At 56.1% G+C, this 27,749-nt stretch overlaps 1 protein-coding gene across 1 annotated transcript; it reads right to left on the reverse strand.

Annotated features, from left to right (window-relative positions):
* Nucleotides 1-621: 621 nt before the first annotated feature.
* Nucleotides 622-27,743, reverse strand: CLPTM1 (CLPTM1 regulator of GABA type A receptor forward trafficking). Its single transcript, XM_081515809.1, has 14 exons — nt 27,647-27,743; nt 21,505-21,617; nt 15,621-15,744; nt 14,468-14,626; nt 11,930-12,047; nt 7,584-7,669; nt 6,712-6,832; nt 5,860-6,104; nt 5,038-5,131; nt 2,838-3,028; nt 2,465-2,560; nt 2,009-2,144; nt 1,208-1,375; nt 622-996 (listed from the first exon to the last, which is right to left on the reverse strand). Exons 1-14 carry the CDS (start codon nt 27,716-27,718, stop codon nt 707-709), a joined length of 2,013 nt encoding a protein of 670 aa, XP_081371935.1. The 5' UTR covers nt 27,719-27,743; the 3' UTR covers nt 622-706.
* Nucleotides 27,744-27,749: the final 6 nt, after the last annotated feature.

Here is a 27,749-nt window from a genome sequence, read left to right on the forward strand (position 1 = left end):
GCCGCCTGAGGCCAGGAGATAATCAGCCCGGCACAGGTGAGGCTTTGACACGGTTTTGTGGCTAAGAGTGCTGGTGTGGTGAGGTCACGGCAGGCAGCTTCCCTGTCTGTGAGACGGGACAGTTCTGGAACCCTCTGGGAGGGAGAGATGGATGAGAAAGGGTCCTGGCCTAGAGCACCCCAGTGTATGCTCGGGAGAGCCACCCACACCTGCTCCCTGGGGTGGCAGAGGAAGGAAGGCACGAGGTGGGGGCTCTGTTGAGTTTAAGTTAAACACCCATATGAATTTATTAAATCCAGACTGTGTTAAAGGGCGGTGGTCTGGGAGGAGGGGGATTGGTGGGGGATCGAGGGACAAGATGACGGACGGCCATGGGCATCCCTCCGCGGGGCCCCGGCCCCTCCCCCGCCTGGCCCACCCCCTCGGCAGTGCCACATCGGCTTCACCATGATTCCCAATGGTGCTGGGCTGGCGGGGCGCGATGGCTAGAAACACAGAGGAACAGACAGACGGACGGCGCCTCCACAAATGACGGGCCCTGGCCTGCCCCGGTCCCCACGCCACACGCTGGACCCTGGCTGTGGGGAGCCTCCTGCCGCCCCGGCCCGATCTGTCCAGGGAAAGGGCAACAGGGATGGGGTGGCGAGGGGCCAGGGCGGCGGGGTGGTGGTCACCAGGAGCCTGGGCGGAGGAGGACCAGGAGCGACTAATCCCTTTTTTTGTCCTCTGCTGGCTTTGGAGGGGCTTCCTGGGGCTCGCTGGCAGAGCTGGGCCCCTGGGGGGCCTGGGAGGGAGGGGGTGTAGAGGCCTCCTCCCCGACGGCCTCAGTGGTCGTGGCAGGGCTGGGGGCAAGTGAGAGGGCCCCTGCTGCTGGCGGGGCCTCGGCCACGGGAGCAGCTGCTGTCGGGGCCTCGCCGCTCATGCCAAACTCGTTCACCCGTGTGGGATCGACGCGGTAGATCCACCGTTGGTAGAGGTAGATGAAGAAGACCACATCTGGGGGGAGGGGTGGGGGGGGTGGCGTGAGGGACAGAGGCAGGGCCTACCCGGCCCCAGCATGTGGGGGGGTGGAGGAGTGGTCCTGCCCAGAGTGGGCTGAGCCCCTAGGCCAGGGCCCCTCCCTCAGACCAGGGCCCCACCCATGCCCAGCTCTGGTGAGAGCCTGTGGGCAGCTGGCCCACCCACCCACCCACCCACAGGGCCTCACCATCCCGTAGGCAGCCGATCCGGTACATAACAGGCATTTTGATGACAAAGGCAAACAGGTCATCGATGAAGGTGTTGAGGGCCTTGTAGGTGAGCATGCGCCAGGGCAGGTGGGCCACAGACTTGAGCTTATAGTTGATGAAGAGCTGGGGTGTCATGGTGATGAAGCCTGTGGGGGTGAGGAAGGGACACCCATGAGCAGAGGAAGGGGCATCCTGACCCTCCACCCCTGACTGCATTTCTGGCCTCTGTCCCCTCCTCACTCTGCTCCAGCCACACTGGCCTCCTTGCTACTTCCAACACCCTGGCACATCCTACCTCAGGGCCCTTGCACTTGCTCTGCATGCTGTCACCAGATCTTTGCACGGTTCCCTCCTAGGCATCTTTCAGGCCTTAGTTTACATGTCGTCTCCTCAGAGAGGTCCCCCCACCAGCTTCAATGCCCCCTCACTCTGACTCCTTCAATACCACTCATCACTTGCTGTCACTGCCTTGTCTGCCTGTTCCCTCTGTCAGTTTCTCTGGGGATGAGGACTGAAATGCACCATCCAGGGCTTCCTGGAAGCCCTCCCTGACCCCCAGATCAGACTGGGAAACACTTTGAGGCTGCCCACGTGCCACCTCAAACGAGCCCAAGCTGTCCCTGTCTGGGGATGGGTCAGTCTCCCACAATGGACCTCAAGTGTGGGGAGGGCAGGGCCAGGCCGATTAGCTCACTGTCGAGGCCCCAGCACGGGGTTGAGAGCCGTGGCTGGATACCTGCCCGGACACCATGGGAGCTGTGCGCCCGGGGTCTGCTCACCAAAGGTCAGCAGGAAGCCGTAGAGCATGCTGAGCACCCAGGAGTACCAGCCCTTGTGCTCCAGGTACAGGAGGCTGTAGACGGCGTAGCAGCCCAGCAGTGGGAAGAGGATCCAGGACAGGTACCGGAACGCCATCTGCGGGGCACAGGGTGGGGCTGGGACGTGGCTCCTCGGGCCCCACCTGGCACCCTGGCTCCTCGCCCCCACCCACCCACACCTGGTTTGGCAGGCCAGCCCGGGGGAATTTCCAGGTGGCCCTGGGAACTCTGGACTCAGCAGGAAGTCGATGTGGCAGACAGAGGACACTGGAGGGAATGACACAAGCCCTAAAGCAAGGGGCTGTCCGCGAGAGGCAGACCGCCCAGCCCCCAACCACTGTCCAGAGCCGGGGCCCCCAGGAGCGAGCGGGTACCTGGAGACCCTCCCTGGGGCCCACTGGGAAGGGGGACACTCACATCGTCATACACTTTGGTTGAGGACTCAATGTATGTGGACTTGTCTTTGAAGGTCGGGCGGGGGAAGAGTCCTGCCACCTTGTGCTCCCGGTCCAGCTGCAGACAAGGAGGGAGGCTGCAGTCAGCTACTGTGCCGGCTCCCGCCCTCCCCCCAACCCCCGAGCCAGCTCCAGCCCCTGACCTTCCCCATTGCTCCCAGTTCCCCTGCCCCATGTGTGACCCGAAAAATCCCCTGGTGTGAAAATCCCCTTGGTCTCGGGAGTGCGGCAGGCACTGGGAATCCCCCGGGGCCAGCTCCAGGGTCTGGCTGGGCCGTGCGACCCCGCTCCCAACCCCCGGGGGCTCCCGCCGCAGCGTGGCAGCCCGGCCTTACCCGGACATCCATGACCTTGGTGATCTTCCAGAGGTCGATGAGGACCCCAATGAAGACGCTGACCTGGACCACGAAGTTAGTCTCATTGTCCAGGATGTAGAGCAGGACCACGAAGGACTGGAAGACGCCGAAGAAGACGGAGCGCACGGACAGGCCCTCCAGGGACTGCCGGCTGTTCCAGAACTGGATATCTGTGCACGGGAAGGGAGGGGGCAGCCGGGAGGTGAGGAGCCGCCTGGGCCCTCCTGCAGCTCCCTAAAGCCCCGACCTCCTCAGACTCCCAGGACGGCACTGAGTCTGCCAAGGGGGAAGGGGGTACACGACTCCTGTTTCCCCTGAGTGTCAGCTCCGAGGGTGCCGCTGAAGCCCCAGAAAGGCAGGATCTCTGCAGTCCTCACGTTGGCCACCCCCTCACCCCCACCAAGGTCAGCCCCTAGACTGATGGTGGCAACAACAGCTGCCATGTTCCGGGGCTCCTCACATGCTCAGAGCTGAGGGCCGGTCAGGGCCGCGGCATCCCCAAGGCCACAAAGCCTGGCCTGGCAGAATCTACACGGAAGCCGGGTCTGTGTGACACCAGACCTGAGCTGTCCACCCTGGTGCTGTGGCGCCTCCACTGGGTGGGAAGATCCAGCACACGTACTCTTTCAGCTCACTGTCCCAAACCCTTGAAGGAACTGGTTGGCACCCATGCTCGGGGCATACAAGGACCACGGGCTCTGCTCTCCAACAGAAGCTCCTTCCTGTGTCCCCCCCACCCCGGACCCCGGCCACCCTCCGTGGGGCCCAGCTCAGTCCCCCTGCCAGCCCTGGTCTCCCCGTGGACCCGAGGATCGTGGCACTGCGGGACCCTGCTGGGCTGTGCACCCAGCCCCTGCCACCAGAGAAGGCCGATTCAGCACGATGTAGGTTTTCTGGTGGAGAAGCCAGGCCCGTGCTCACACGGGCATGGCCTGGGTGCTGGCTGCCCACCCGGCTCTGATTCTGACTCCAGAACCCCAGCACACCCAGCAGGCTCACGCCTCTCTTGTCAGACCACCAGACCCTGAGGAGATCTGAAGGGGACCCTCACAGGACCTCCCCCACCCGATCCTAACTAGTAAGAATGCGTCTGAAGACGGGGTTCTGGCGGGGGTGTGTGGATCTGAGTTCTGCTTCAGACCAGAGAGGCAGCAAGCACGGGGTGTAAAGCCAGCTCGCCCAGCGCCCACACCCTTACTCTGTGACGTTGGGCAAGTGACTACCTCCCCTGTGCCTTCATTTATGCTTAGGGAAAGAGGGACCCTGAGGAACCCAGCTCACAGTCAGCAGGAGCCTGGACCGGCACCCATCTCGGCTAACAGACTCCTCCCTACTGGGGTCAGCAGCACTTACTGTTGGGTTTCGATGTTACAATTCTTCAGAAGGTAACTCAATCAAGGCCATGCCCTCTTAATAATAACGATGATAATATTAATAATACTCATTACTATTGCCACTTTCAGAAGCTGCAGAGGGCCAGGCCTCCTTCAGACCTGGGTTCTCTAGGGAAGGAAGTAGCCAGCAGGGCCAGGAGTATGAAGCGGGAGCTGAAGCGGGCTCCCGTATCCAAGTCCTGGCTGGGCCGCTTGGGAGCTGTATGACTGTGGGCAAGGAACCAACCTCTCTGATCCATAAATGTGGGGTAATGACGCTGCCTCCCAGGCTCTGGCTGCGGGGCTTCCATGAGCTCACTGGCGAGGGTGCCTGCACAGTGCCTGGCAGGTGGCCAGGGTCCCTCAAACACTGGCCATCACCACTTTGGCCTCTGGCACCTTGGGGCCCTCTGAGGACACGGCTGTCACTTTCCCACTCAGGTGGGCCCTGTCTGCTCCCGAGGGGTCTCCCCCAATGGGCAGCCTGCCGGGCAGGGCGGCAGGAGCAGCTGTGGGGCTTCCCTGCTCCCGGCCTTGGAGTTCCCCGGCCCTGCTTCCTGGCGGTGCCGACCAGACCTTTGCCAGAACAGCAGGCCTGCCCCTCCCCCTGCGCCACGCCCGGCGGCCGGGAGTTTCTGGGCTGGGAGTTGGTGGCCACTCCCTGGACCTCTGGAGAGGGGCTGGCGGGCCCCACGCAGGGAGAGGGCCTGAGAGGAAGAGGGAGGGAGAGCACCCTACCCTCCACACGCACCCCCGTGCCCCCAGTCCCCCATGGCCTCTCACAGGGCCCAGGGTCCCAAGCCTACCATTCTTGAAGGCCAGGAACTCAAAGACACTGTGGACGATGGACACGATGATAGTGAGCGCCAGCAGGTAGGGGTTGGTCTCCAGGAGGGCGACCTGGGGCGGGGGTGGGGAGATGGCCGTGAGCACCGCTGCGGCTCCCCGTTAGCTGGCCCGTCTCTCCTTCCTCTGGCCCGGGAAGAGCCTGATGATATTCCCACAGACCTGGCCCCAGGGCTTCCAGGGAGGCGGCGTGCTGGCCAGGAGTAGAGCAGGTCAGAAATGGGCAGATGGGCACAGAGAGGGTGGGCGAGGGAGGCACGGAGAGAGAGGAGGAAAAATGGGGACAGAGGAGAGACGGGGGGACAGCGACGGGGGCAGGCAGAGTAATAACTGAGAGAGATGCAGGGACAGTCGGAGCGAGGGCCAGAAACCCAACACCAGAGACGGCCCCAGGCAAGTGCAGCCAAGACCCAACATGCCCGAGGCGGGCAGAGAAGGATGCTGCTCAAGGACACAGGCGGAGCGAGCAGAGACCTCGGGTCGGAGCCCAAAGGCCAGGCGGCAGGCCGTGGGGCAGAAGGGGCAGATCTAGACCCAGAGGGCCTGGCCCAGAAAACAGAAAAGCCATGGCAAGGACAGCCATGGAAGCCTCAAAGGCAGGACCCCCAGCATCAGCCAGGGCCAGAGGGCCGAGTGCCTGCTTCCTGCCCTCCACGGGGAGGGGCCCTTGGAGGTTGTGAAACTGTGGGCAGGAGAGCACCGGCCAGCAGCCCCCAGGCCAGCAGCACAGTCCACTTCCCCTTCCCTTCCTGCAGCCCGGGAAGGCCCCTCCCCTGCCGCACCTTCACCGAGTCCTGCTCCTCGTCTGACTGCTCATACAGCTCGTCGCCCAGGAAGTTCCACGGCGACTTGGCACTCTGGGCAGCGTAGAGCTGCCAGCGCCAGAGCGACAGCGGGCAGAAGGAGACGCGAAGTGGCAGGCTAGCCAGGCTCTCGTTGATGGGGTAGTAGTCCTTCTGCAGGTTCCAGTAGTCATTGAAGTAGATGATGGGGTAGTAGTCACCACTCACGGCGTCGAACTTCACATCTGCAGGCACGAGGGGTGGGGGTACCGCTCAGCCCGGGCCGGACGCCACAGGCACCCACGGCGGTGGGGCGATTCCAGCCTCCGAGGACAAAGAAGTCAAATTCAGATGTTCGCAGGGATCCAGTGGGGCCCCCCCGACAGAGACTGGAGGACAGGGGACATTTCTGGGCTGTGCCAAGGAGCTGAAAGACTGCATGACTTCGGGGAGGGCAGGGTTAAGGGCAGGCTGGGCAGGCCCCAGCTGGAGGGACAGGTGTAGCCTAGCTCCAGACTCTGGCTGCCCCAAGGGCCACCGCACATCAGGATTTTGTAAGAGTCAGAAACCTGGCTTCCTAAGTGATGCTGCCTCCATTTCCAAGGTTGGCAACAGTGCACACCCTCTGAAGAAAGCTCGTGGGCCAGATGAGACCGGTTTGGGCACATGGTGGTCAGTGCTGGGGTCACCAGGGGGTGCGGGAGGGAGAGAAAGGGGAGTGTCTAGAGGGTGGGGCGGGAAGCTTGGGAGCGGGGACACCTAGTTGGAGATGCAAGGGAGTAGAGGGGTGGGGGCACGGGACCAGGAGATGAGGAAATGGACTGTCAGGAGCCTGAGGGGGGTGAGACTCACACTGGTCCAGGGGAGGCGGCACGCTGCCCTTCACCCACGGCGTGTGATCGTCCACGATGTTGATAGTGATGTTGGGGTGCCAGTGGGAGATCACCTCCACAGGCCCATAGTCCTCGGCCCTCTGAGGGAAGACAGGGAGTAGGGGGCCTCAGAGGCAGCTGCTCGCTTCCTCCAGAGGACTCCCATGACCATCGCGATGGCAAAAGAGCAACCACCACAGCAACCACTCAGCCTCTAGACCCCACTGCCCTGGCTGTCCCCAGCCACCTGTTGGAGCAGAAAACTCAGGTCTGCCCATCTGGGTGGGATGGTGTGCTAGGCTGTGGAGTGCAGCCTCCATACTCAGGGGCCACCCTCCCGCCTGGAACCACCTTGTAGAGAGGGAGACTCTTGGGGCCACCACAGGTTCACATTCCTGGACTGACTGGGAGTGTTCTTTCCAGAGCCACAGTATTAGCCAGTACCTCCTCTGTGCCGGGGCAACCCTGGGCTCTGGGCCCGGCAACTTGGGTGTTGATCCCAGCCCTGCCATCTCCTGGCTGTGACACCTCAGGCAAGTCTCCCTGTGCCGGGACCCAACCCCCGCAAAGGGCTGGCAAGAGGCTTCTGGGTGGGTCTGCGTATGGTACACAGAGGGCCCGCCCCACCGCTGCCAGAGGTCGGCTTGAACCTTGCCTGGAGCCCCCCCGCTCCCTGAGAGCTAACTGTATCCTGACTCTGCTTCCAGCAAGGGAAACTGAGGCTCCGAGACATAAAGGCTCCCACAGGGACTCAGGGGTGGTGCAGGAGATGACTCCCTTGGGCTGTCTACTGAGCTGGGAACCCAGGTCCGGATGGCACCCCCAGGACTTGATGACTCTGCTCATGTTTACCTTGATCATTTCTGGGTCAGCTTCTGTCTCTCCCGTCAACAGGTTCTTGGTTTTCTGAAACCGCCGGCGCTTGTATTTGTTGATCACTGCAGGCAGGGAGGCCGGGAAAGGGGTGGACGTTGAGATGGGCTGGCACTCAGGGGACGCAGGCCCCAGACCTCTGCCCACCAACGGCTGCTCACCTGGCTCCCAGTTCCCACTCTTCCACCTGCCAACCGACAGCAGCAGCAACCAGAGAGCCTGCACTGCCTTCCACGTCTCACCTAGCCTCGGGGTCCCCATCTTTATGGCCACAGTAGCATCCACCAAATTGTCCCCAGTCTTCCCTCTCCACAATTTGCTGCATCCGTTCCATCAGCCCACCCTGGGTGGATGTGCCCTCCAGCACATGCCAAAAACGTGACTACTGCCTCCCCTCCAGGGCCCCCCTCCTGGGTGACCAGAGTCACCTCGGTACTGGCCTCCTGGTGGCCACTCTTCCCCCCCAAGATCCCCTCTGCCCAGGAAAGCTAGATTCTTTGTAACCAAGTATCTGGTTGCATCATCCTTCTGCCTCAGAACCCTAGAGGGCTCCCACCACCCTGGGCAGGGCCCTGAGAGGCTCACCACGGCCCCCTGAACTCTCAGCCTGCACCACCTCCCTCCCTCACCCACCCCACTTCCTTCTCCTCAGATGTGCTGACCCTGGGCCTTCGGACGAGCTGCTGTGTGTCCCCTGGCAGGGACCCAGCAGGGTGGGAATCTTCCTGGTGGGCTCCTTCTCCCTCTTCCAGCCCCTGGTTACATGGCCCTCTGCCCCCTCCACTGAAGGAGACTGCCCAGGCCTGCTCCTCGCCATTTCTGTTTCCTTCACAACAGCCCATCACCACCCACTGGTCACCTGTGCACTGGTTTACTTGTCTGCTGTCTGTCCCCTCAACCAGTCTACGAACTGCAGGTGGGGTTCGGCCCATCCTGGACTCTGGTATATCCCCCACTCTAGGCTGGGCCCATAGTGACGAGCAGCGGGATTGACAAATGTAAACAGGTGGGCCGCGACAGTGCTGGAGAAGGCCGAGCGCCGCCAACATGGAAAGTACTGTGGGGCTGAGTCCCTGGGCAGGAATGGACCTCACTTCCTCCTGCGGATGCCAGGTCAGCCACAGGCTCCCTGCCACCCTGCCCCCAACCCTGCCAAAACACGCCAGACAGACAGGGCTGGCGCTTGTTTACGCTCTGTCGCCCCGCCTCCACCCCGGTTGGGTAACTGTTCAGCTCCTCCTTATGTTGGGACCTCATACGGCCCGTCTGAGACTTCATCCTGCCCTCAGGGGCTAGGGAGAGATGGGGAATTGGGAGAGGGAGCTAGCCAAGAGCGGGGGCCCCTGGGGTCACACCCTGGCTCTGTCTCCCACGAGCTGGGGGCCATCGGTAAGCTATGTCACCTCCTTGGGCCTCAGTCCCTGCTCTGGACAATGGGGATAAAAGCCTCCCCTTTTCTGGGCAGGACCACTAGGAGGTGGCTCTCTGCTCTACAGAGCCCAGCCAGGCGGAGCATCCCAGCACAGTCCACTGACAAACACCACGGGGTCCAGATCCCTCCCACCCACTCAGAACTGGGGGCTTCTGGGGGCTTCTGGAGTCTATGGATGAGCTCACACTCAAAAACTCTTCCGGCAATTGACTGAGGGTCTCAGCCCAGGAACAGCTGCTCCTATCGTCCCCGTGAATATCATCCCGGCACTGCTATTATTACTAACGGGGAAGGCATTTGAGATCTAGGCCCCACTTGTTGGGGGAAAGCAGGAAACACCCAACAGTGGACATCTTGGAGAATGAATCCAGGGGGACATGCTCCACTGATCTCCACACCTGGGGGAGGGAGGCTGTCCGGGGAAGGGAGGGGCCAGCCCCAGAGGAGAGAGGCTTCTCCACTCAGGTGGAGAACATTCTGCAACTTGGTGGCATCAAATGGGATTATGATATGAGATGGATCTAGCTTCTGAAGGGTGAAAGGAGCTCCCCTTTCAGAAGTTAAAGCTTCTAGAACTACATCCCAAGCACCAACAATGTGGCTCGCTGAAACGGAGATGTCCTACGAGTGCATAACACAAACTGGACTTTGAAATGGAGCACAGGAAAAAGAAGACTAAAACATCCTGTTAATTTCTTATGCTGACTACATGCTGAAATTATAACACACTGACCTCAATAAAATTATTACTAACAATCATTTTTTCATCTTTTTTTTTTAACGCCGGCACTAGATAACTTAAAATGACCTCTGTGGCGGGCGTATCTCTACGGGACAGCACTGTGCTAGAGTCCTGATCACTGGTCCTTTGGGGAGGGGGCTTTTCCGACCCCACACTCTCATTCTATGCCCTGGAGTGGGCTGGCGTGTCCCTCCGAGCCCCTGCTCTAAGAGGGCCCAGCTGTGAGGCAAGCCTGGGTGACCCCGGCGGTTTCTCAGGTTCACAGGCTGCAGATTCTATTTTGCAGAGCACGCCAATATCTGTGACACTGACCGTGAACATGACCTGGCCGGCCACACAGTGACACAGATCACATTCACCAAAGACGAAACCACAAAGGATGCTGGCACTGAGCAGGGCTGATGGGGGATAACTGGACAGGTGAGCAAATGCCCACCTGGGTCACATTCGAAGTAACCTCTCAGGTGTCAGGCACGTGTGACCCAGACTTGCGGGGACACCTTTTTGGGGGGTGGGGTGGGGCGGGGGCTGCAGACCACACCCCCTCAGCCCACATCTTCGAGGATGCGCTCCACTGAAGCCCGCCAGCCAGCCGGGCTGAACGCCCTGCAGAACATGGTCCACAGACACACTTGCTTGGTTAAAACAGTGCTCAGCACACCCGGGGCTTTTCTGACTCAGCTATGAGAACTGACAGAGTCACTAGTTTTTTGTTTCATCCAGTGCAGATGATCACAAAAATATTCTCATCCTTTGGGTTATTTTTATACCCAAAGAAGTAGGGAAAGACCTAACCACACAAATTAAAGTGCATTTGTCGCTGTCCCACACAAAACAGCTGGAGGGATCTAAACCAAGTCCGCAGGCACGAAAGAATCAAAGCAAGGTGGGGCACACAGCATTTACATGAAGGGGATGGGGGCTTTGCGGGGTAGGAGGTAGGGAGTCTGTTCTCTAGATCTGCTGAAACTCAAGTGTGTCAAGAGAGTCCTATGACTGCCCATTAGGAGACAGTGGACTCAAGGACAAAAGACAAAGAGCAGATGAAAAAATGCCAATAATTATTAACCTCAGGGAAAAGAAGTTAGAATAGGAAGGGAAAAATAAACACATACACTGTGTGGTTCAGACGGGAGGAAGGGCCACAAACTCAAGCTCATTTGAATGTTGAATTTGAATCTAATCAAATTATGTTCCTGAGTTGAGATTTCCTCTTCTAGAGTAGGAAGTCAAGAGACAATGTCTAGAACAGAAAAACCCCAAAATTACAGCATCGCCTTGTTACTGGGAGCCTTGGAGATTAAGGAGCAGAAACAGCTAAAGCAGCTGCCAGTGGGGAGTGGAAACGGGGAGTCTGAGGGGTGGTGGGCAGGAGACGGATGAGTTTTGCTGTCTGGTTGAATTTACTTGAGTTTTAAACCATGTGCTCGTAACAAGAGATTGAAAACAAAAAAAATTTAAGAGGCGGCCCTGGGCAGAGAGAAGCTCAGTTTCAGTACAAGGCTGTGTAAATGGCCACAGTTCTGACCCGGGGCTTTTTGGGGTCACTGGCACTCCTGGGGTCTGCTCACCAGATCAAGAGCCTCAGGAGGTGCACCTGGCACCAGGCGGACGGCCAGCAAGGCTGAGAATGGGGCCAGTCTGGTGACGTGGCCCCCACCAGCTTGCCTCATCAACAGAGGCCCCGCTCAGAGGTGTGTGTTGGGGGGATACGGGGGGACAGAGGCTTGGAGTACAGCCACCAGGACGCACCCAAACCCAAAGCCCGGAAGCCTCACCCGGCCCCAGGGGAGGTCCCAGACACCCACTGTGCAGCACTCACTCCAGGAGCAGCTGACATGGATGACTGGAGATCACACTGGATGAAACCAATGGCCAAGGGCCTTCCGGTTTCCCTCTGCTCATTCAATCCAGCTAACATTTACCCACAGACTACTGTGGACCCTCTGGTCTACCAGGCCCGGCACTGCACACAGCCGGCCCCACCCTCCCCTTCTGTGAATACCAACTCCTCCCCCTCCAAAGGCCCTTTCTCCACCTGCTCTAAGCAGATTCTTCTCCTGCCTGTCCATAGGTGTCCAGAGACACGCAGGATACCTGGGGTTCGAGTCCGGCCGCACCAGCCAGGCCCCAGGGCGGAGAGGAACTTACTCCGAGACATGTGGACTGTGGCAAGCCGGCGGTACAGCGCCTTCTGCCGAGGGTCTGGGTGGAAGCCACTCTTGGTGAAGTAGACGTGGATGTAGATGGAGCCGTTCTGCTGGACACTCTGCAAGGTGGGTGCATGGGGACAAGGAAACAGTGAAGCCCCGAATGATGTCCACCCCCACCCCCATTTCCTGAGTGCTCAGGGCAGGCAGTGTAGCTGAGGGGTTGAGGGCCAGACACTGGAGTTAGTCTCCAATTCAAAACCGGGCTCCACACACAATGGCTGTGTGGCCTCGCTGAGCCTCAGGGCCCACTTGCAGGACACAGATGGTCAGCACGGAGGGCACAGAAGGCCTGTAAGGAGTATCCAAGGTCGCTGAGCACAGTCACTCGAGCCCAGAGGAGGCACTCAATAAACACCAGCAGCCTGAATTCATTAAACGGTGCAACAATGAAGGTCAGACCTTGCTCTGGGCACTTCGAATGGCAACTGCCCGATCCCGGGAGTCCACATCCACACAATGTACATAAACCTCAGGCAGTGGAGCATGTTATCCCATTTTCCAGATATGGGGACTGAGGCTCACGTGAAGCATCTACAGGCAGTGAGTAAGTGGATCTGAACCCAGCCTGTGGGCTCCCCCAGGGCCCTGTCTCTCACCGTCTGTATCCTTCCTGGGTCTTTCACCTGCTATTCTCATCCCCTCCCCAACACAGATGAGGAAACTGAAGCAGGGCAGCTGCCTGCCTGAGGCCCGGGGTGGGCGGCCAAGGCCTCGCTGGAGCCTCTCTGTCTGACCTCCACAGGGAGCTGGGAGTAACTTGGCCGCACTGTGTCCTCAACTTCTGTCTTTCAAGCCCATCTCTGTGCTAACCGTGCGGGGGAGAGATTGCTCCTCCCAGGGTTACGGATTTCTGGGAACAATAAACAACTCGCCTGCCTTGGACTACACGTTTAAAACGCAAACCAAGAAGCCCAAGTCCACACCCCCAATGAGCCCTTTATCTGACTCTCATACCCCAGGCTGCACCGAATCACCCAGGGCAGGCACCAGACGACTAGAGACCACTGCTCCAGCACTGAATCACCCAGGGCAGGCACCAGACGACTAGAGACCACCGCTCCAGCACTGAATCACCCAGGGCAGGCACCAGACGACTATAGAGACCACCCCTCCAGCCCGGAGCCTACACATTGACCAAGCTGGCCAGTCCTAAGCTGTTTCCCCACCTGGCCTGCCTTTCCTGAGGAAACCTCAATAGAGGCCCCTTGCCCCTTCTGCTTCTGCCCAAACCTGGCACTTTCCCATGTGGCCCTGCATGGTGTTGTGGGCCCCCTCCTCCCAGGAAATGTAAGTAGTAAATCCTTCTTCCAATGGGACTGGCCTCTCTGTATCGGTGCTCAGTCACCTCCCTAAATCAACATCAGGGACAACTTGGACACCCTCCCGTCACAAAGCTGGGAAGGAGAGTGAGCTCCAAGTCCGTGGGAGCAGCCCTCACTGCCTGGCTTCCTGCCCCACAGCCCTCCTGGGATCTCGAGGAGGGGTCTAGGGGCTGGATGTGAGGTCTCCATGGGAGCTGCCCCTTCCATAGCCTGGGCTGTCGTACCTGCCTCAGAAGGCCTGCATCCGCCCCACCACCTCCAGCTACCAGACAGACCAAGACAGAGCCAGACACAGCACCCACACTCCCTCCTCCCTAGGAGGCTGAGGAGAAGACCTGATGGGGAGACATGAATGAGGGCAGCCCCAGAGAGAGGTCAACATTCACAGAGCCATCAAATTCACTGATGCTTCAACAGTCACGGACTCTGCAGCCAGCCCACTGCCGGGTAGAGCTGGGGACACAGCCGTGACCAAGATGGTCCTGGCCTTACCGTCACACGGTTCAAAGTCCCACGGGGAAAGAGATCCACATTCAGGTAGTGAGCACCCCCCTCCAGAGTTGGCAAGGCTTAGGTGGGGGAGCCCAGAGAGGGCTCTGCCTGAGCCTGATATCAGGGAGAGCTTCCTGGAGGAGGTGGGATCGGAACCTGGGGCTGTCATTGAGTTCACAGTCAGCATGAGTTCAAAACTGTCACTGGCTGTGTGACCCTGGGTGTGGCCTCTCTGTATCTAATCTTCCTCATTAGTCAAATGGAAAGAAAAGTTCCCACTGCCTTGGGAGGTTCCCCCCCAGTCAGCCTAGTCCGGTGCCCAGTATGCAGTGAGCACTTAATCAACACTAACTGTATTTTTCAAACCAGGCTGCCTGACTGGATACCTCCAGGGTCAGTTACTAGTCTTTCACTGGTTTAAAACACAGATCACAACCCTGAAAGCAGGTATGAGGCCAATTCCAACTCCATCTGCCTGGAGAGGTGGGGGGGACGAGGCCCAGAAACCTTGGGGAGTTGCCTGTGCTCAACAGCGTGTGAACTGAGGGAAGAGCCAGGCTTGGAACCCGGACTCCCGACTGTAGGCCTGGGAGCTGGTTCAAGGAAACACCCTGGGTGCTGGCCCAGCAGCCGTGGAGCCAGAAAGCAGAAGCCGTCCCCACCTGTGGAATGTCGAGCTCAGCAAAGTGCTCGTAGCAGCCATCTGAGTTCTCGCCACTAGTCCAGTCGCCGTACACGAGGTCTTGCTGCTCCCAGAAGAGCGCCGACGTGGCATTGAAGTCTGTAAAGTGCTCGTGCTCAGAGATGTACACGTGCAGGTTCTGTTGGGAGGGGAAGCGGGGGGAGTGAGCCAGGACCGCTCATAGGAGCCTCTGAAGGTTGACAGATAAAAGAGCAGACGAGGAGCTGTCATCACAGTAATATGAACAATTTGGGGTGGGGAGGGTTAATGGGGAAAAGCGTGGCAGCTGGTAGAATAAATCTCTTTCCTCATACCCCACCATGTCTGTCCCGGTCTGAGCCTATGACATCTAAGAAGGAAGGCATGCGTGCTCAGTCGTGTCAGACTCTTTTGTGACCCCATGGACTGTAGCCCACCAGGCCCCTCTGTCCATGGGATTTCCCAAGCAGGAATACTGGAGTGTGTTGCCATTTCCTTCTCCAGGGGAATCTTCCAAACCGAGGGATCAACCTTGAGTCTTAACAATGGCCAGCCTGCCAATTAGAAAGGGTTAGAAAGGATCCAAACCTCCCCGCATTATGTGCCCTCTCAGCCTCTCATGGGCTTCTTCATCAGAATTTCGATGGATAAAGCCCAGTCAAGATATGCAGGAGTGTCGGCAGGCTACTGAGAACCCAGGGACGCTGCAGAGGCAGCACTGGAACCCCCTCTTTCTCACGTCCCCATGACCTTCTCTCTCCAGAACCTGGAAGGCCCCTGATAAGAACCAGCTGAACGGTGGTAACCCTGCTGGCCAGAATTCCGAGAAATCTGGAATCCCAGAGCTCTGGAGAACCACAAAGGTAGGAGAAGCCAAGATTGCTGAGGTGAGAACACCTGCTGCTCCTGCATGATGTCCCTTCTCCCCAGAGAGAACACCAGCCCAAACCCAAAAGAATTTCCTTGCTCCTCATAATGTCACTTGAGTGACTCAGGTTTCATAGGCTGAAGATGAACCTAGAGTCTTTTGACCCCAGACCCGTTCACAGACCTGACTATGACCAGGGATGGCGTCTGTCCTGACTGCCCGTGTCACTCCCTCTCCCTCCCCCACCTCTTCCTCTCCCGGGTCTGGCATCCCAGCCAGCGGTTACCATTAAAGTGTCTTTGGGGAACAGGTTGCGGCTGGCGACGCGCGGGGCTCCTCCGGGGCCTGCCTGGTCCTGAGGGGCCGGCCCTCGGCGGAACCAGCTGCTGATGGCCCAGATGATGAAGATCCTGAGGAGGCAAGCAGAGCAGGTGGTAAGTCATTTTCTTCCTAATGTGGCTCCTCCTAACCTGACTCAGCACCTGCTGTGGCCTGACTGGGGGTCTGATCAAAGAGGGGGGTGGTCCCTGAGAAGGTAGTTGCAGGGCTGCTGAGAAGACCAGATGACCCCAAAGGCCATGTCTTGGGACAGACCCCAGATGCTTGTGTCTGCCAGTGTGGAAGGCCTGGCGCTGACTCCCACAGGGAGGGAGTCTGGTGGCCACAGGCTGCAGGGGCTCAGACCCTCGAAACCTCAGAACTAGGAAACCTCATGTCCCAGTCCCCTGGAATCTCAAAGTGTGAGAACCCTGGAATCTGGAACCCCAGGATTTTAGAGGCACAGACATTAGGGAGAGCAACACCTCAGAACTTCAAGTCAACTGAAAACTGGACGAGCAGATAGTAAAGAATCGTGAGTCCCTATTTTTAGTAACATTGGGCTAGGTTATGCAGACCAACTCTTCTGTTGGAAACTAGTTGGAGGAGTTATGTAGGGAATTCCCTGGCAGTCCAGTGGTTAGGACTCTGCGTTTTCACTGCTGAGGATGTGGGTTCAATCCCTGGTTGGGGATCCAAGATCCTACAAGCCTCGTTGCATGGCCAAGAAAAAAATATATATATACAGTAAGAAGATACCAACACTAGTTTTATATATACAATTACAAGTCTTAATATAGCAATATATTCTCTATATTCTTCATATATTCTTACATATACTTTTTATACATAATACATGTAAACATATATTCTCTTTACTGATTTTTATTAAAGTATAGTTGTGTAGACATATTCTTTTTTTCTTAGTTAAAACAAATACATTAGAGTCATTTTCTCAATTTACAAAGTTGAATAAACATAATATACAATCTTTGAGTTGAAAATGAAGCAGAGATATTTCCAGGATACACTTTTAAAAGAGAAAGGCAAGGGGAAGGAAAATATATAGAGTTATCCATCCACATTGTGTAATATCCTTAAAAAACCCCACAGAAAATCCAAACTGGGAGAAAGAGAAATGGAAATTGGGGTTTAATGGGGACAGTTTCAGATGAGGAAGATGAAAAAGTTTTGGAGAAGTTTGGCAATGATGGCTGCACAGTAATGTGAATGTACTTAATGCCATAGAATTGCAGCCCTAAAAACGGTTAAAATGGTAAATTTTATGTTATATACATTTTTTGTTGCAATAAAAAGAAGAGAAAAATCCCAACACTCTGTAATGCACCTTTATGCCAACATAAAAGTAGAGACAGGTATAAAGTACAAAGCAACTTTAAAATGGACTCCCTTGCTTTGGGGGACTAGGGAAGACCTGGGGCTAAGCAAAACAGAACAAAATGCCTCAAAACACAACATTGTCTTTAAAAACATTCTGCACAGAGGCTTCCCTGGTGGCTCAGTGGTAAAGACTCCACCTGCCAATGCGGGAGTCACGGGTTCCATCCCTGGTCTGGGAAGATCCCACATGCCGAGGAACAACTAACTCCGTATGCCACAACTACTAAACCTGTGCTCTAAAGCCCAGGAACCGCAACTACTGAAGCCAGCAAGCCCCGGAGCCCATGCTCTGCAACAAGAGAAGCCACCGGAATGAAAAGCCTGTGCGCTGCAATGAAGAGCAGCCCCGGCTCGCTGCAACCAGAGAAAAATCCATGCAGCAAAAGGATCACCACCAACATCGTGATGAATGCTGGCTACCGTTAGGCGATTTTTATTTTCTTCTTTACGCTTTGCTATTTGAATAGTTTTTAATGAACAAAATAAAAGGCCCACAATAAAACTATAGCAAACTGCTAGTTTTCTCCCAATATTTATCTTCCCCTTCTCCATCAGAAAGAAAACTCCTAAATTTTAACTGGACCTCTTGGCTACTTGGAATGAAGACTACAAGTCTAGCATTTCAGCTAGGTGTAGACACATGGTGAAGTCCTGGTCACTAAAATGTAAAAACAGTATATTATACAAGTATCTTAAAGAGACAGAGCATCCCTCCTTTATTTCTTCTTCCCTCCCAGAATGTGGACATGATGGCCACATCCTCAGCAGCCGTTTTAGGCCATGAGGATAAAGGGCAAAATCCAGGAATGAACAAAGAGCAGGAAGGAATCTGGGATGCAGAACACTGCAGAACCCTGGTCTGCCTAAGTCCGGAACAGTACACGAGACAGAGGGGAAGTTCTATTGTATTAATTCAGGTCTCTCAGATACATGCAGCTCTGTAATTACTAAATGAGGCAAGGACTTATTGATCACAGGTGTGAAAAGCCATACAGTTGCCCCTTGAACAACAAAGGTCTGAACACACAAATCTTTTTCAGTAGTAAATACTACAGTACTACACAATCCATGGATGGTTGAACCTGTGGAAGTGGAACCACAAATATGGAGGAGTCGCCGGCACAAAAGGCCGACTATAAGCTATATGTGGATACACAGGGTAGGCACCCCTGATCCCCACATTGTTCAAGGGTCGACTGTGTAGCAGAGAGGTTAAGTGCTCAGCTTCTAAGCTGCAATATCTGCATCCGAAGTCCAGCTCTGCTACTTCCTGACTGTGCAACCTCTCCAGGCCTCCATTTCCTCAACAGTTAAAATGGGGACAACAATACTACCTACCACTCAGGGTTGTTTATAAGCATTAGATGTATTGATATATACATGCACACACACGATATATACATCATCTAGAATAGAGCCTGGTACCTACAGTAAATGCTTTAGATGTGTCAGTTATTACCGTTACTTTCATCATATGAAAAAAGGCATACAACAAACTCTGAACTATAGTGAAAAACACTACAAGGGAATTCTAGTGCGCGTGGGTACCTCCCTGCTGAGCCCCAAACCACACCGAAGGGCAAGATCAGGCGCAGGGACTTGCCTCTGCCTCTACAAGGCACACAGCCCTGGGGTCTCGGGGGCCATGGCTCAGCTGAGCCATCCGCTGCGGCCCCAGGAGGTCCCTGATGCACAGGGCTGGGAAAGGTCTGACACTGGTGATCTCCAGGGACCCCCTCCACTTCCAAGAGAGGCTCTTATTTTAGTAAATATGCCAAGAGAAGAGTGTGGGAGCAAGGACATCCACAGGCAGCTCTGCCCTGACTTAGCGCATGGCCTGCAGGGGGCCCACCCACTCTGGGCTTCTGGGCCCCAGTGTGTAAGACATGGCAGGCCAGACCAAACTTTCTGCAGGATTCCAGATCCCCAGTTCCCTCCAGTGTGCACCATCTGCTCATCACGGGCCCTCTCGGATGCAGCCCACAGATGCAGCCCACCTTCCCCGCCTCCCAGACTAGGAGGCCCTGCCCGAGGATACCAGGGCTGGCCTCAGCTACTGCTTCTCAACTTACTGGAGTGAGTAAATAAAAGAGACTTCCCTCCCACCTCAAGCAGGCAGTCTATCAATACATCCACAGAAAAAATTCTAAGTATATAAAAAATCATATAAACCGCCCTCGCATCCCACCCTCTAACTCCAGGTAACCACTGGTATAGCTGCAGGAGGCGCTGAAAACCATGGACTCTACCCTCTACTCTCCCAAAAGGCCACTCTCACAATCTGCTTGATCCTTCAGAGAGTTCACAGGCCCCTGAGCACAAAGCCTGAAGCCCATCTAAGAACTCTGATGGAGAAGGTCCCCGGGCAGCCACAGGGACTGTTTCTTGGTGCTGCCTGGTTCTAAGGAGGAAATGAGCCTACATCGTGTCTGTATGAAGAACGCCTATCTGAAGGAAGCTCTCTTATGCACTGATGTGGAGAGGTTCCTGAGATATATTGTTAATTAGAAAAATCAAGGTGCAGAACTGTGTAAAATAGGCTACCTCTTATGTAAAAATGAAGGGAAAGATAAAAATAATCTTTATTCCTAGCTGCCTGAAGCATGAAAAGAAAAAAGTGATATATAAGAAGATTCTAACTCCTTACTGGGCTTCCCAGTTGGCACTAGTGGTAAAGAACTCACCTGCCAATGGAGGAGATGCAAGAGATGTGGGTTCAATCCCCGGGTTGGGAAGATCCCCTGGAGAAGGGAATGGCAACCCACTAAAGTACTCTTGCCTGGAAAATCCTATGGACAGAGGAGCCTAGCGCGCTATGGTCCCATAGAGTTGCTATTGGACACGGGGGCAAGGGGGCAGGAGGGAGTGAACGGGGAAGAGAAGGGAGGGGCTCCACTGACGAGAAACCCACCCAGGCAGATTCCTCCCCCCACCTCCCACGCCCTCCCAGAGGCTCCCCAGGGCCTGGTCAGAGGCTGGGCTTCCAGAAGGCAGGTCCTGTCCCCTGGTACCTAAGAATGGTCATATGAATCCACAGGTAAAGGATCACCACCAGCCAGTTTCGAAAGGATGGCCTGTACGACTCCACTTACAGGAGGTACCCAGAGCAGTCAAATGCACAGAAACAGAAGGTACTGTAGAATGGTGGTGGCTAGGGGCTGAAGCAGGGGAGGGAGAAATAAGGAGTCAGTGTTTAATGGGTACAGAGTTTCAGTTTGGGTGTGTGTGCTCAGTCGTGTCCGACTCTTTGTGACCCCACGGACTGTAGTCCACTAGGCTCCTCCATGGGAAGAAATTTTCCAGGCAAGTATACTGGAAAAGAAAGTGAAAGTGAAATCGCTCAGTCATGTCCAACTCTTTGCGATCCCATGGACTGTAGCCTATGAGGTTCTTCCATCCATGGAATTTTCCAGGCAAGAGTACTGGAGTGGGTTGCCATTTCCTTCTCCAGGGGATCTTCCCAACCCAGGGATCGAACCTGGGTCTCCTGCATTGCAAGTAGATGATTTTACTGTCTGAGCCACAAACCCATGTCTCTTGCGTCTCCTACACTGGCAGGTGGATTCTTTATCACTGAGCCACCTGGGGAGCCCACAGTTCTAGTTTGGGGAAGATGACGAAGTTCTGTAGATAGATGGTCTGATGGTTGCACGACAATATCAATTACCAAATGCCATCGAATGGTACACTTAAGGATAGTTAAATGGGACCTCCCTGGCGGTCCAGTGGTTACCACCCTGGGCTTTCAATGCAGGGAGCACGGGCTCCATCCCTGGTCGGGGAACTAAGATCCCATGTGCCTTGCAGTGCAGCCAAAAAAAAAAAAAAGTTAAAATGCTAAATTTTATGTAATGCAAATGTTGTGGCTGAATTGTGTCCCCACCCCACCCCACCCCAAGTTCATGTGTTGCAGTCCTAACCCTCAGTATCTCAGTGACAATATGGGCAGACGGGGCCTTTGAAGAGGTGATTAAGGCTGAGTGAGGTCATTACTCAGGGTGGGCCCTAATCCCACAAGACTGCTGCCCACATACAAAGGGCAAATTAAGACACAGACATGCTGGCAGAGGAAAGACCTGGTGAAGGCACAGGAAGACGGCCAGCTACAAGCCAAGGAGAGAGGCCTCAAAGGAAACGAGACAGCCTGACACCTCAATCTCAAGACTTCCAGCCTCCAGAATTATGAAAAAATAGAAAGGGTCTCCATCAATACAGTGATGACGGTCATTCTCAGTTATTCTTTCCTTTCCTCTTTTTTTTTTTTTAAATTTTGCTTGTTTGGTCATACCATGAGGCTTGCGGGATCTTAGTTCCCTGACCAGGGATTGAACTCCCACCCCCGGCAGCAGAAGCGCAGAGTCCTAACCACTGGAAGGCCAGAGGACTCCCTCTTTACGCTTTCCTTATTTGAGCTTTTGTCAGTAGACAACACCAAAGCCGCATCCGCTCACCTGAACAGCACGCCCTTGATGACCTGCCAGGCGTTGGGTGCTGGCTGGGGCGGTGGGTTCTGGGGCTGGGTCTCTGCCGGCGGGTCCCTCCCGATGCTGCCATTGCTGGTCACCTGCAGGGACACAGGCCAGAGTGAGGACGGAGGATACACCCTGACGCACCAAGGCTGAGCTCCAGCAAGGGCGGAGCACAGAGGGGACGCCTGGCCCAGCCTGGGGGTCAGGGAGCAGTCCTGGAGGAGAGGACGCCAGAGCCGACCCCTAAATTATAACTAGTCGGCCGGTGCAGGGGAGGCAATGAGGGAGGCAGCAGGTGGACACGTGAAGGTGAGAAAGACAGTCTGACTCTGAGGACGGGCCAGTGCTCCGGAGGCCAGGATGCTTCCAGGACTTGAGGTGCCCACCAGGGACAGTGCAGAAAGGGTCATGCGGCAGGTGTCAGATTGTGCAAGGCTGGGGTTTATTGGAAAGGTCCTTCCCTATGCAAACAAGTCACGATGCCTCCTCTGTGGCCACCCCTGTGGGGGGCCCCCTCCCTCCAAGGGCTCCGGATCCAGCAAGTGAGACAGACACAGAGAAACACAACCACAACTGGAGCATGAGACAGGCGGATGTGCATGACCTGTACATGGCTCAGAACACCTGTCAGGCCAGAACTAGGAACATCTCCACCTGGCAGTCGGGCAAACGAGGCTTGGGGGAGCCTAAGCCACCATGTGTCTGGGTCACTCAGGAAGGATGACTGCGGGGGGTCGGGGGGGGGGGTGGGCAGGCCAGGGAGTCAGGCAGGGCTGCCCAAGACAGAGTCTTCACTCAGAAACAGAAGCTCAGGGGCTTCCCTGGTGGTCCAGTGGTTAAGAATCCGCCTTTTAATGCAAGGGACACCGGTTCAATCCCTGATCCTGGAAGATGCCACATGCCCAGGAGCAACTAAAGCCTGAGGGCCCTAGAGCCTGAGCTCTGCAATAAGACAAGCCACTACAATGAGATGCCCTCACATCACAACTGAAGAGAAGCCCCTGCTCATCACAACTGGAGAAAGCCCGCACGTAGCAACCAAGAACCGGCACCACCAAAACTAAATAAATTTTTTTAAAAAGCAATAAAGAAAGACAGAGAAGCTCAGAAGCAGAGAATGTCATGATGTCAGAGTGGAAGGGCCTGAGATAGGGAAATTCTTCCTGCCCCTCTCTTTGCACCTGCTGGGTCCCCTGTCCTGCCCTATTCCCTCCTGACAGCTGTCTCCTTACACCCCAGCTTTTAAGAACAGGACCAGGACTGTCACGATCGCTTTTAGGTGGGAGCACTGTCCAGCCCAGTGCTGGCAGACAGCAGGGGCTCGATAAACACTTGGAGAATCAACAAAGGTTGCCTCAAGGGCCCACCCTTAACACCCAAGCCACTCAAGTCTACCTGTTCCTGGGCTTCCCCAGTTCTCCCCCTCCTGCCCCAGACATGCTCCTCTGCCTTCTGTCAGCTTCAAATGCCCCAGAGAGCGGAAGACAGAGGCCCCCCCAGCCAGATGAGGCTGCCAAGAAGCCAAGGCCGGTGTTTGTTAAACGCATCACTTGCCATTTCTGGTCCCCTTCACCAGTGAGCATGCTCTCCTTTCAACTCCCGAAGTGGGGGGTGGCACCCAGCACTGGGGTCAAAGGGGGAGGCTCTGGAGTCCAAGAGACCCAGGCTGCAGTCTGGTCCCACAGTTCCCGGCTGTGAGATCTTGGGCGTGTCGTTTCCCCTCACTGACACTTCACCTCTCTGACCCAAGGGCCAGGCTGTGATAATACCATACATTTAGGGCAGAAAAGATTTCTTTCGCATGTCAAAAGAAGTTACCTCCCAAGCACCAGGCCTGGTGCTGGGCGGTGGGGTGGGTGCTGGCCACACAGCTCTAGGCCCTGCCCTCCCGGAGCTCAGGGTCTAGAGGGAAGCATGCCCGCAGAAAAGTAAACAGGATAATTAACAATGGTAAATGGGGATGTGTTCCGGAGGAAACAAGCAGAGGGGGTGATGACAAAGGGGTGGCCAGGCAGTCGGGGAGGCCTCCTGAGGAGCTGTCTTTGACTTTTGGGTGAAGGGCATCTGAGGGAGAGAAAAGGTGTGGGCAAAGTCTTGGCCAAGGGGTGGGCGAGGTCAAACAGCCACAGGGCCCCTTGTGCAGGGTTCAGGGCCAGCCTCGCTCCTGGCCACACAGGGTACGGGTTGGGGAAAGGGGGCAAGGGTTTCTGGCAGGTCTGAGCTGATTCTGGGTCAAGAAAAGGAAGGCTGAAGTCAGGCCAGGATTTGAACCCACGTCTGCTGGCTTCCTAGGTGACGCTGGTGGTAAAGAACCCACCTGTCAGCGCAGGAGACACAAGAGACACGGGTTCAATCCCTGGGTTGGGACAATCCCCTGGAGTAGCAAATGGCAACCCATTCTAGTATTCTTTCCCGGAAAATCCCATGGACAGAGGAGCCACGGGGCTGCAAAGAGTCCGACACTGAGCACCTCAGCACCCGGCTGGCTTCCAGGTCTGTTATCTTACCCGTGATGGTGGACAAGCTGGCCTGGACACCCTCCCAGGGAAATGCAAAGGGAAACCAAATCACTAGGATGGCTGTAATCAAAAAGAGGGACAAGCACAAGTGCTGGTGAGAATGTGGAGAAACTGGAAGAGCTGTATGCTGCTGGTGGGAGACACAGAGCTGCTGCTTTGGAAAATCCGGCAGATACTTAAAAGCTAAGTGTGCCCCCGCCAACCAAGCCAGCAATCCCACTCCGAGGTCTCTGCCCGAGAGAACTGAGAACATGCGTCCATATAAAAGCTTACATGCAAATGTTCATAGCAGTGTTATACCTAAAGCCAGAAGCAACCCACAAACAAGTCTTCTGATGAGTGAAATGTGCTGGGTCAGCACAATGGACCACTACTGAGCCGTAAAAAGGACCACTGCTGGGGCAGAAAACATGCAGAAGGGAACCAGGGAGCATTCTGAGAGGCTGGGAACATTCTCAGACCACACTGGGGCAGTGGCTGCACTGCACAACTGCAGAAAGGCACAGAAAGCTTCTGAACTCCACACTGACCACAGGTGTCTAAATTACACCTTACTAAAAAGGTAACCCTCTCGCGGCTCCCACTTCTCTCACAGTAAAGTAAAGGCAAAGCTGTCACCGTGGCCCTCTGAAGCCTGGCACGATCCTCCATGCCTGTCTGCTCTCATCCACCTCCCCTCAGTCACCAGCTCCAGACAGGCCAGCCTCCCTACTGTTTCCTCGTCACCTCAGGCCTCTTCTGCCTCAGGGACTTTGCACTGGCTGTTCTCTTCACCTGAAGGGCTTTCCCCCACTGTCTGTGTGACTCCCTCCCTCATCTCTGGTAGGTCTTTGTTCAAACATCGCTTCCTCAGAAAGCCCTTCCCAGACCACTGTATTTAAGTGACAACCCTCTTACCCACCCCTCACTTCCTATGTTCCTCCCCAGCTTTAGTTCTGGCCACAGCACTTACCACCACCTGGGCCACTGTATGTTTTTCTTATATATGTTCTTATCTGTATATACTTTCTTATTTCTCTTATTCACTGTCCCTGTCCCTAACTGCACCCCACCCCCCAGTCCTCAACAAATACATGGGCCCCAAGAGCACAAGGCCTCTGTTTATTCACAGCTGATCCCCAGTATCAGCATGGGGACTAACAAGCAGCGGGGACTCAACCCCTATCAGCTGAAGGGAAGATTATTAGAGCTGTGGGCTGGTGTCTGAGGCCCTGGCTGAAGGAGGGGCAGGCTGGCTGGAGCAGGAGATGGCTGAGGACACGCCCAGGGGCCAGGGGAGGGCGGCAGCAGAGGCAGAGGGCACAGCAGTGACTAAGACATAGTTCCTGCTCTGGGACCCGCGTGCCCAGTCTCACACCATCCCCAGAACACCCATGAAGGGCCCCAGGAAGCAGCGGAGGCCTTGAGATCAGGCTGGGGCTGGGAAGAACTCGGGGCATCCTCTCTGACTGCCTGGATCCACACTGGGAATTCCACCTCAGCCCGGCCTCTGCCTCAAGACCCATTCATCCCACAGGTGCTGAGCGCCTGCTCCGTGCCTACTCCTGAGCTGGGCAGTGCTGGGGACACAGCGCTGACCAAGGCAGTTCCCGTTCAGCCCTCCAGGGGCTCCCAGTCCACTGGAAGAGACAGTGACAACCAAGAGTGGGCAGGGCTGGCACTAGGCAGCCCAGGGACAGTGAGCCCTGACCCAGTCTGAGAGGGTCAAAGAGGCTCCTCGGGGAGAGAACACCTGAGATATCCAGGACTAATAAGGATCAGTCAGGTAAAGAGGGGAGAAACACGTGCAATGGCTAGGAGAAGAGAGAGCGAGGTATGTGCCTCGTTTCACAGTAAGGGCTTCACAGTGGCTGATGCTCCTCTTGTCCAGGGACTCAGGCAGGGACAATTTTGCCTCCTCTCCCCTTCCCCCCCGCCACTCTCTCCAGGGGACATTTAGCAACATCTGGAGATGTTTTTGGTTGTCCAACGGGGGAGGGACATGTGTGTTACTGACATCCAACGTGTAGAGGCCAGTGATGCTGCTAAACATCATACAACACAGAGGACAGCGACTACCATGAAGAACTGTCCAACCCCAAATGTCAGTCAATAGTGCTGAAGCTGAGAAATCCTAGTCGAGTCTGAGGGGAAAAAGGCAGATCACGCAATGCCTCGGTCTGCCAAAGAATTTGTACTTAATCCTGAAAGCAAAGGGATAAATCTTGAAAGATTCTGCATAGAAGTCGGACAAGAGATCTTGCGGAGGTGGAGTGGGGGCGGGTTTCTGTAAGCTCAGGGCAATCAGGGCAGACTGAGCCCTAGTCTCTCTGAACACCTCTCAGGCAATAATCAACAGAAACTCACGAGAGGGAAAGGCCTTCTTTCAGTGAGACTGGGAAGCCCCTGAAGACAGGGACAAACAGTTCCTAGGACTACCCTTGGGGCCAGGCCCTGGTTGAAGATGCTGAAAACATCCAGACCAGGAAGGTTGGTTCTGTCATACACATCTCACCCTAGCGTCCTCCCCAGGTGGTATTATTTGCCCCTCCTCTGGGCTCCCTCAGTCCCTGACATGGATTTTTTTGTCACCACCCTTGTCACTCCAGGATTGTACTTCTTTATACGCCTGTCTTCTCTCTCACTCCACTGATGAAGGGACATGGTTAGAGCCACTTTCGTGGCTAGGAGAAGAGAGAGCAGGGCTCCCACAGGGCTGGTCCTCCTGCCCAATCCCTCCATTTACCACCGGAGAAATGAAGGGGGGAAAGGAACTTGCCCAAGGTCACACACACAGTCAGCTTCAGATTTGTTCTCTCCTCACAACCTGCGCTCCTCTCCCCTGTACTGCCTCCCACATGTCAGTGACATCCCAGTGGGTGGGTCGACAGAACCTCTGCTGTCACTCCATCGACTCCCTAAACATCTGAAGGGTGGCTGCCTGAACTAGTATGTTCTACAGCCTGTTTAGCTGAAGTGGCAATGGGTCAAAAGTCAGTGCCAGGATTAATTTCCCCACAGGACGCTGAAAGTAAACCCATCTCAGTCTCGACCACCCTGCTTCAGCAACGGCGGTTAAGTTTTACAGGGAACAGATCCCAAATCTAACCTAGGTGACCTTCTCTAAGCGCCTTAGTCTGTTCCTTGGATTCCTGTCTGTAAAATGGGTCTGTCAGTCTCCACGGCGCGTGCCTTCCACCACGATGATTACCTGACTTCCCCAGAGTTAGAAAACTCCAAAATAATCAATCACTGCCCACACCTAGAGCACGCCGTGAACGCCAGCCCACTCTAGGAACCGTCCGGGAGCCTGGAACCGTGGAGTCGAGAACCCAGGGAGCCTGGGCACAAGTCTGCGCCCCTCCGCGCCCCTGTCTCCTCGGCTCGAGCAGCAAGCCTGGTGGCCGCCCGGCGCGAGCATGCAGGGGACCCGGCGCGCAACAGGGCCCCGCTCCCCGCACTGTCCGGCCTCCCAGGCTGCCTGGCCCCGCCTGGGCCCGGTATTCAAGGTCCCTCTGGGCAAGGACCCCTCAGAGCACAGGATTACGTGAAAAGAGGCAGGACACGCCCCGTGGGAGGCCCCCCGGGTGGGGAAGAACCCCTCGGGCCCCTCTCGGCCTCCGTACCTGACCGGAGCTGCCTCCCCCGGCCGCCACTACGGCGCTGCCGGCCCCGTCCGCCTCCTGCGCCGCCGCCATCTTCCCGCTCCGCGTCCCCGCCCCCGCCGCC

This window comes from Giraffa tippelskirchi, chromosome 7 (genome assembly GCF_054371585.1).
Source record: "Giraffa tippelskirchi isolate mGirTip1 chromosome 7, T2T-mGirTip1v1.2.pri, whole genome shotgun sequence".
Taxonomy (NCBI): domain Eukaryota; kingdom Metazoa; phylum Chordata; class Mammalia; order Artiodactyla; family Giraffidae; genus Giraffa; species Giraffa tippelskirchi.

What these genes read in the sequence shown, in the direction of transcription:
- CLPTM1 (XM_081515809.1), bottom strand. Translation starts at nt 27,718, where the DNA reads ATGGCGGCGGCGCAGGAGGCGGACGGGGCCGGCAGCGCCGTAGTGGCG. An exon ending in TCCCCAAAGACACTTTAATG is followed by an intron (nt 14,627 to 15,620) that starts GTAACCGCTGGC and finishes CCCTCCCAACAG; the next exon opens with AACCTGCACGTGTACATCTC. An exon ending in GATCGGCTGCCTACGGGATG is followed by an intron (nt 997 to 1,207) that starts GTGAGGCCCTGT and finishes CCCTCCCCCCAG; the next exon opens with ATGTGGTCTTCTTCATCTAC.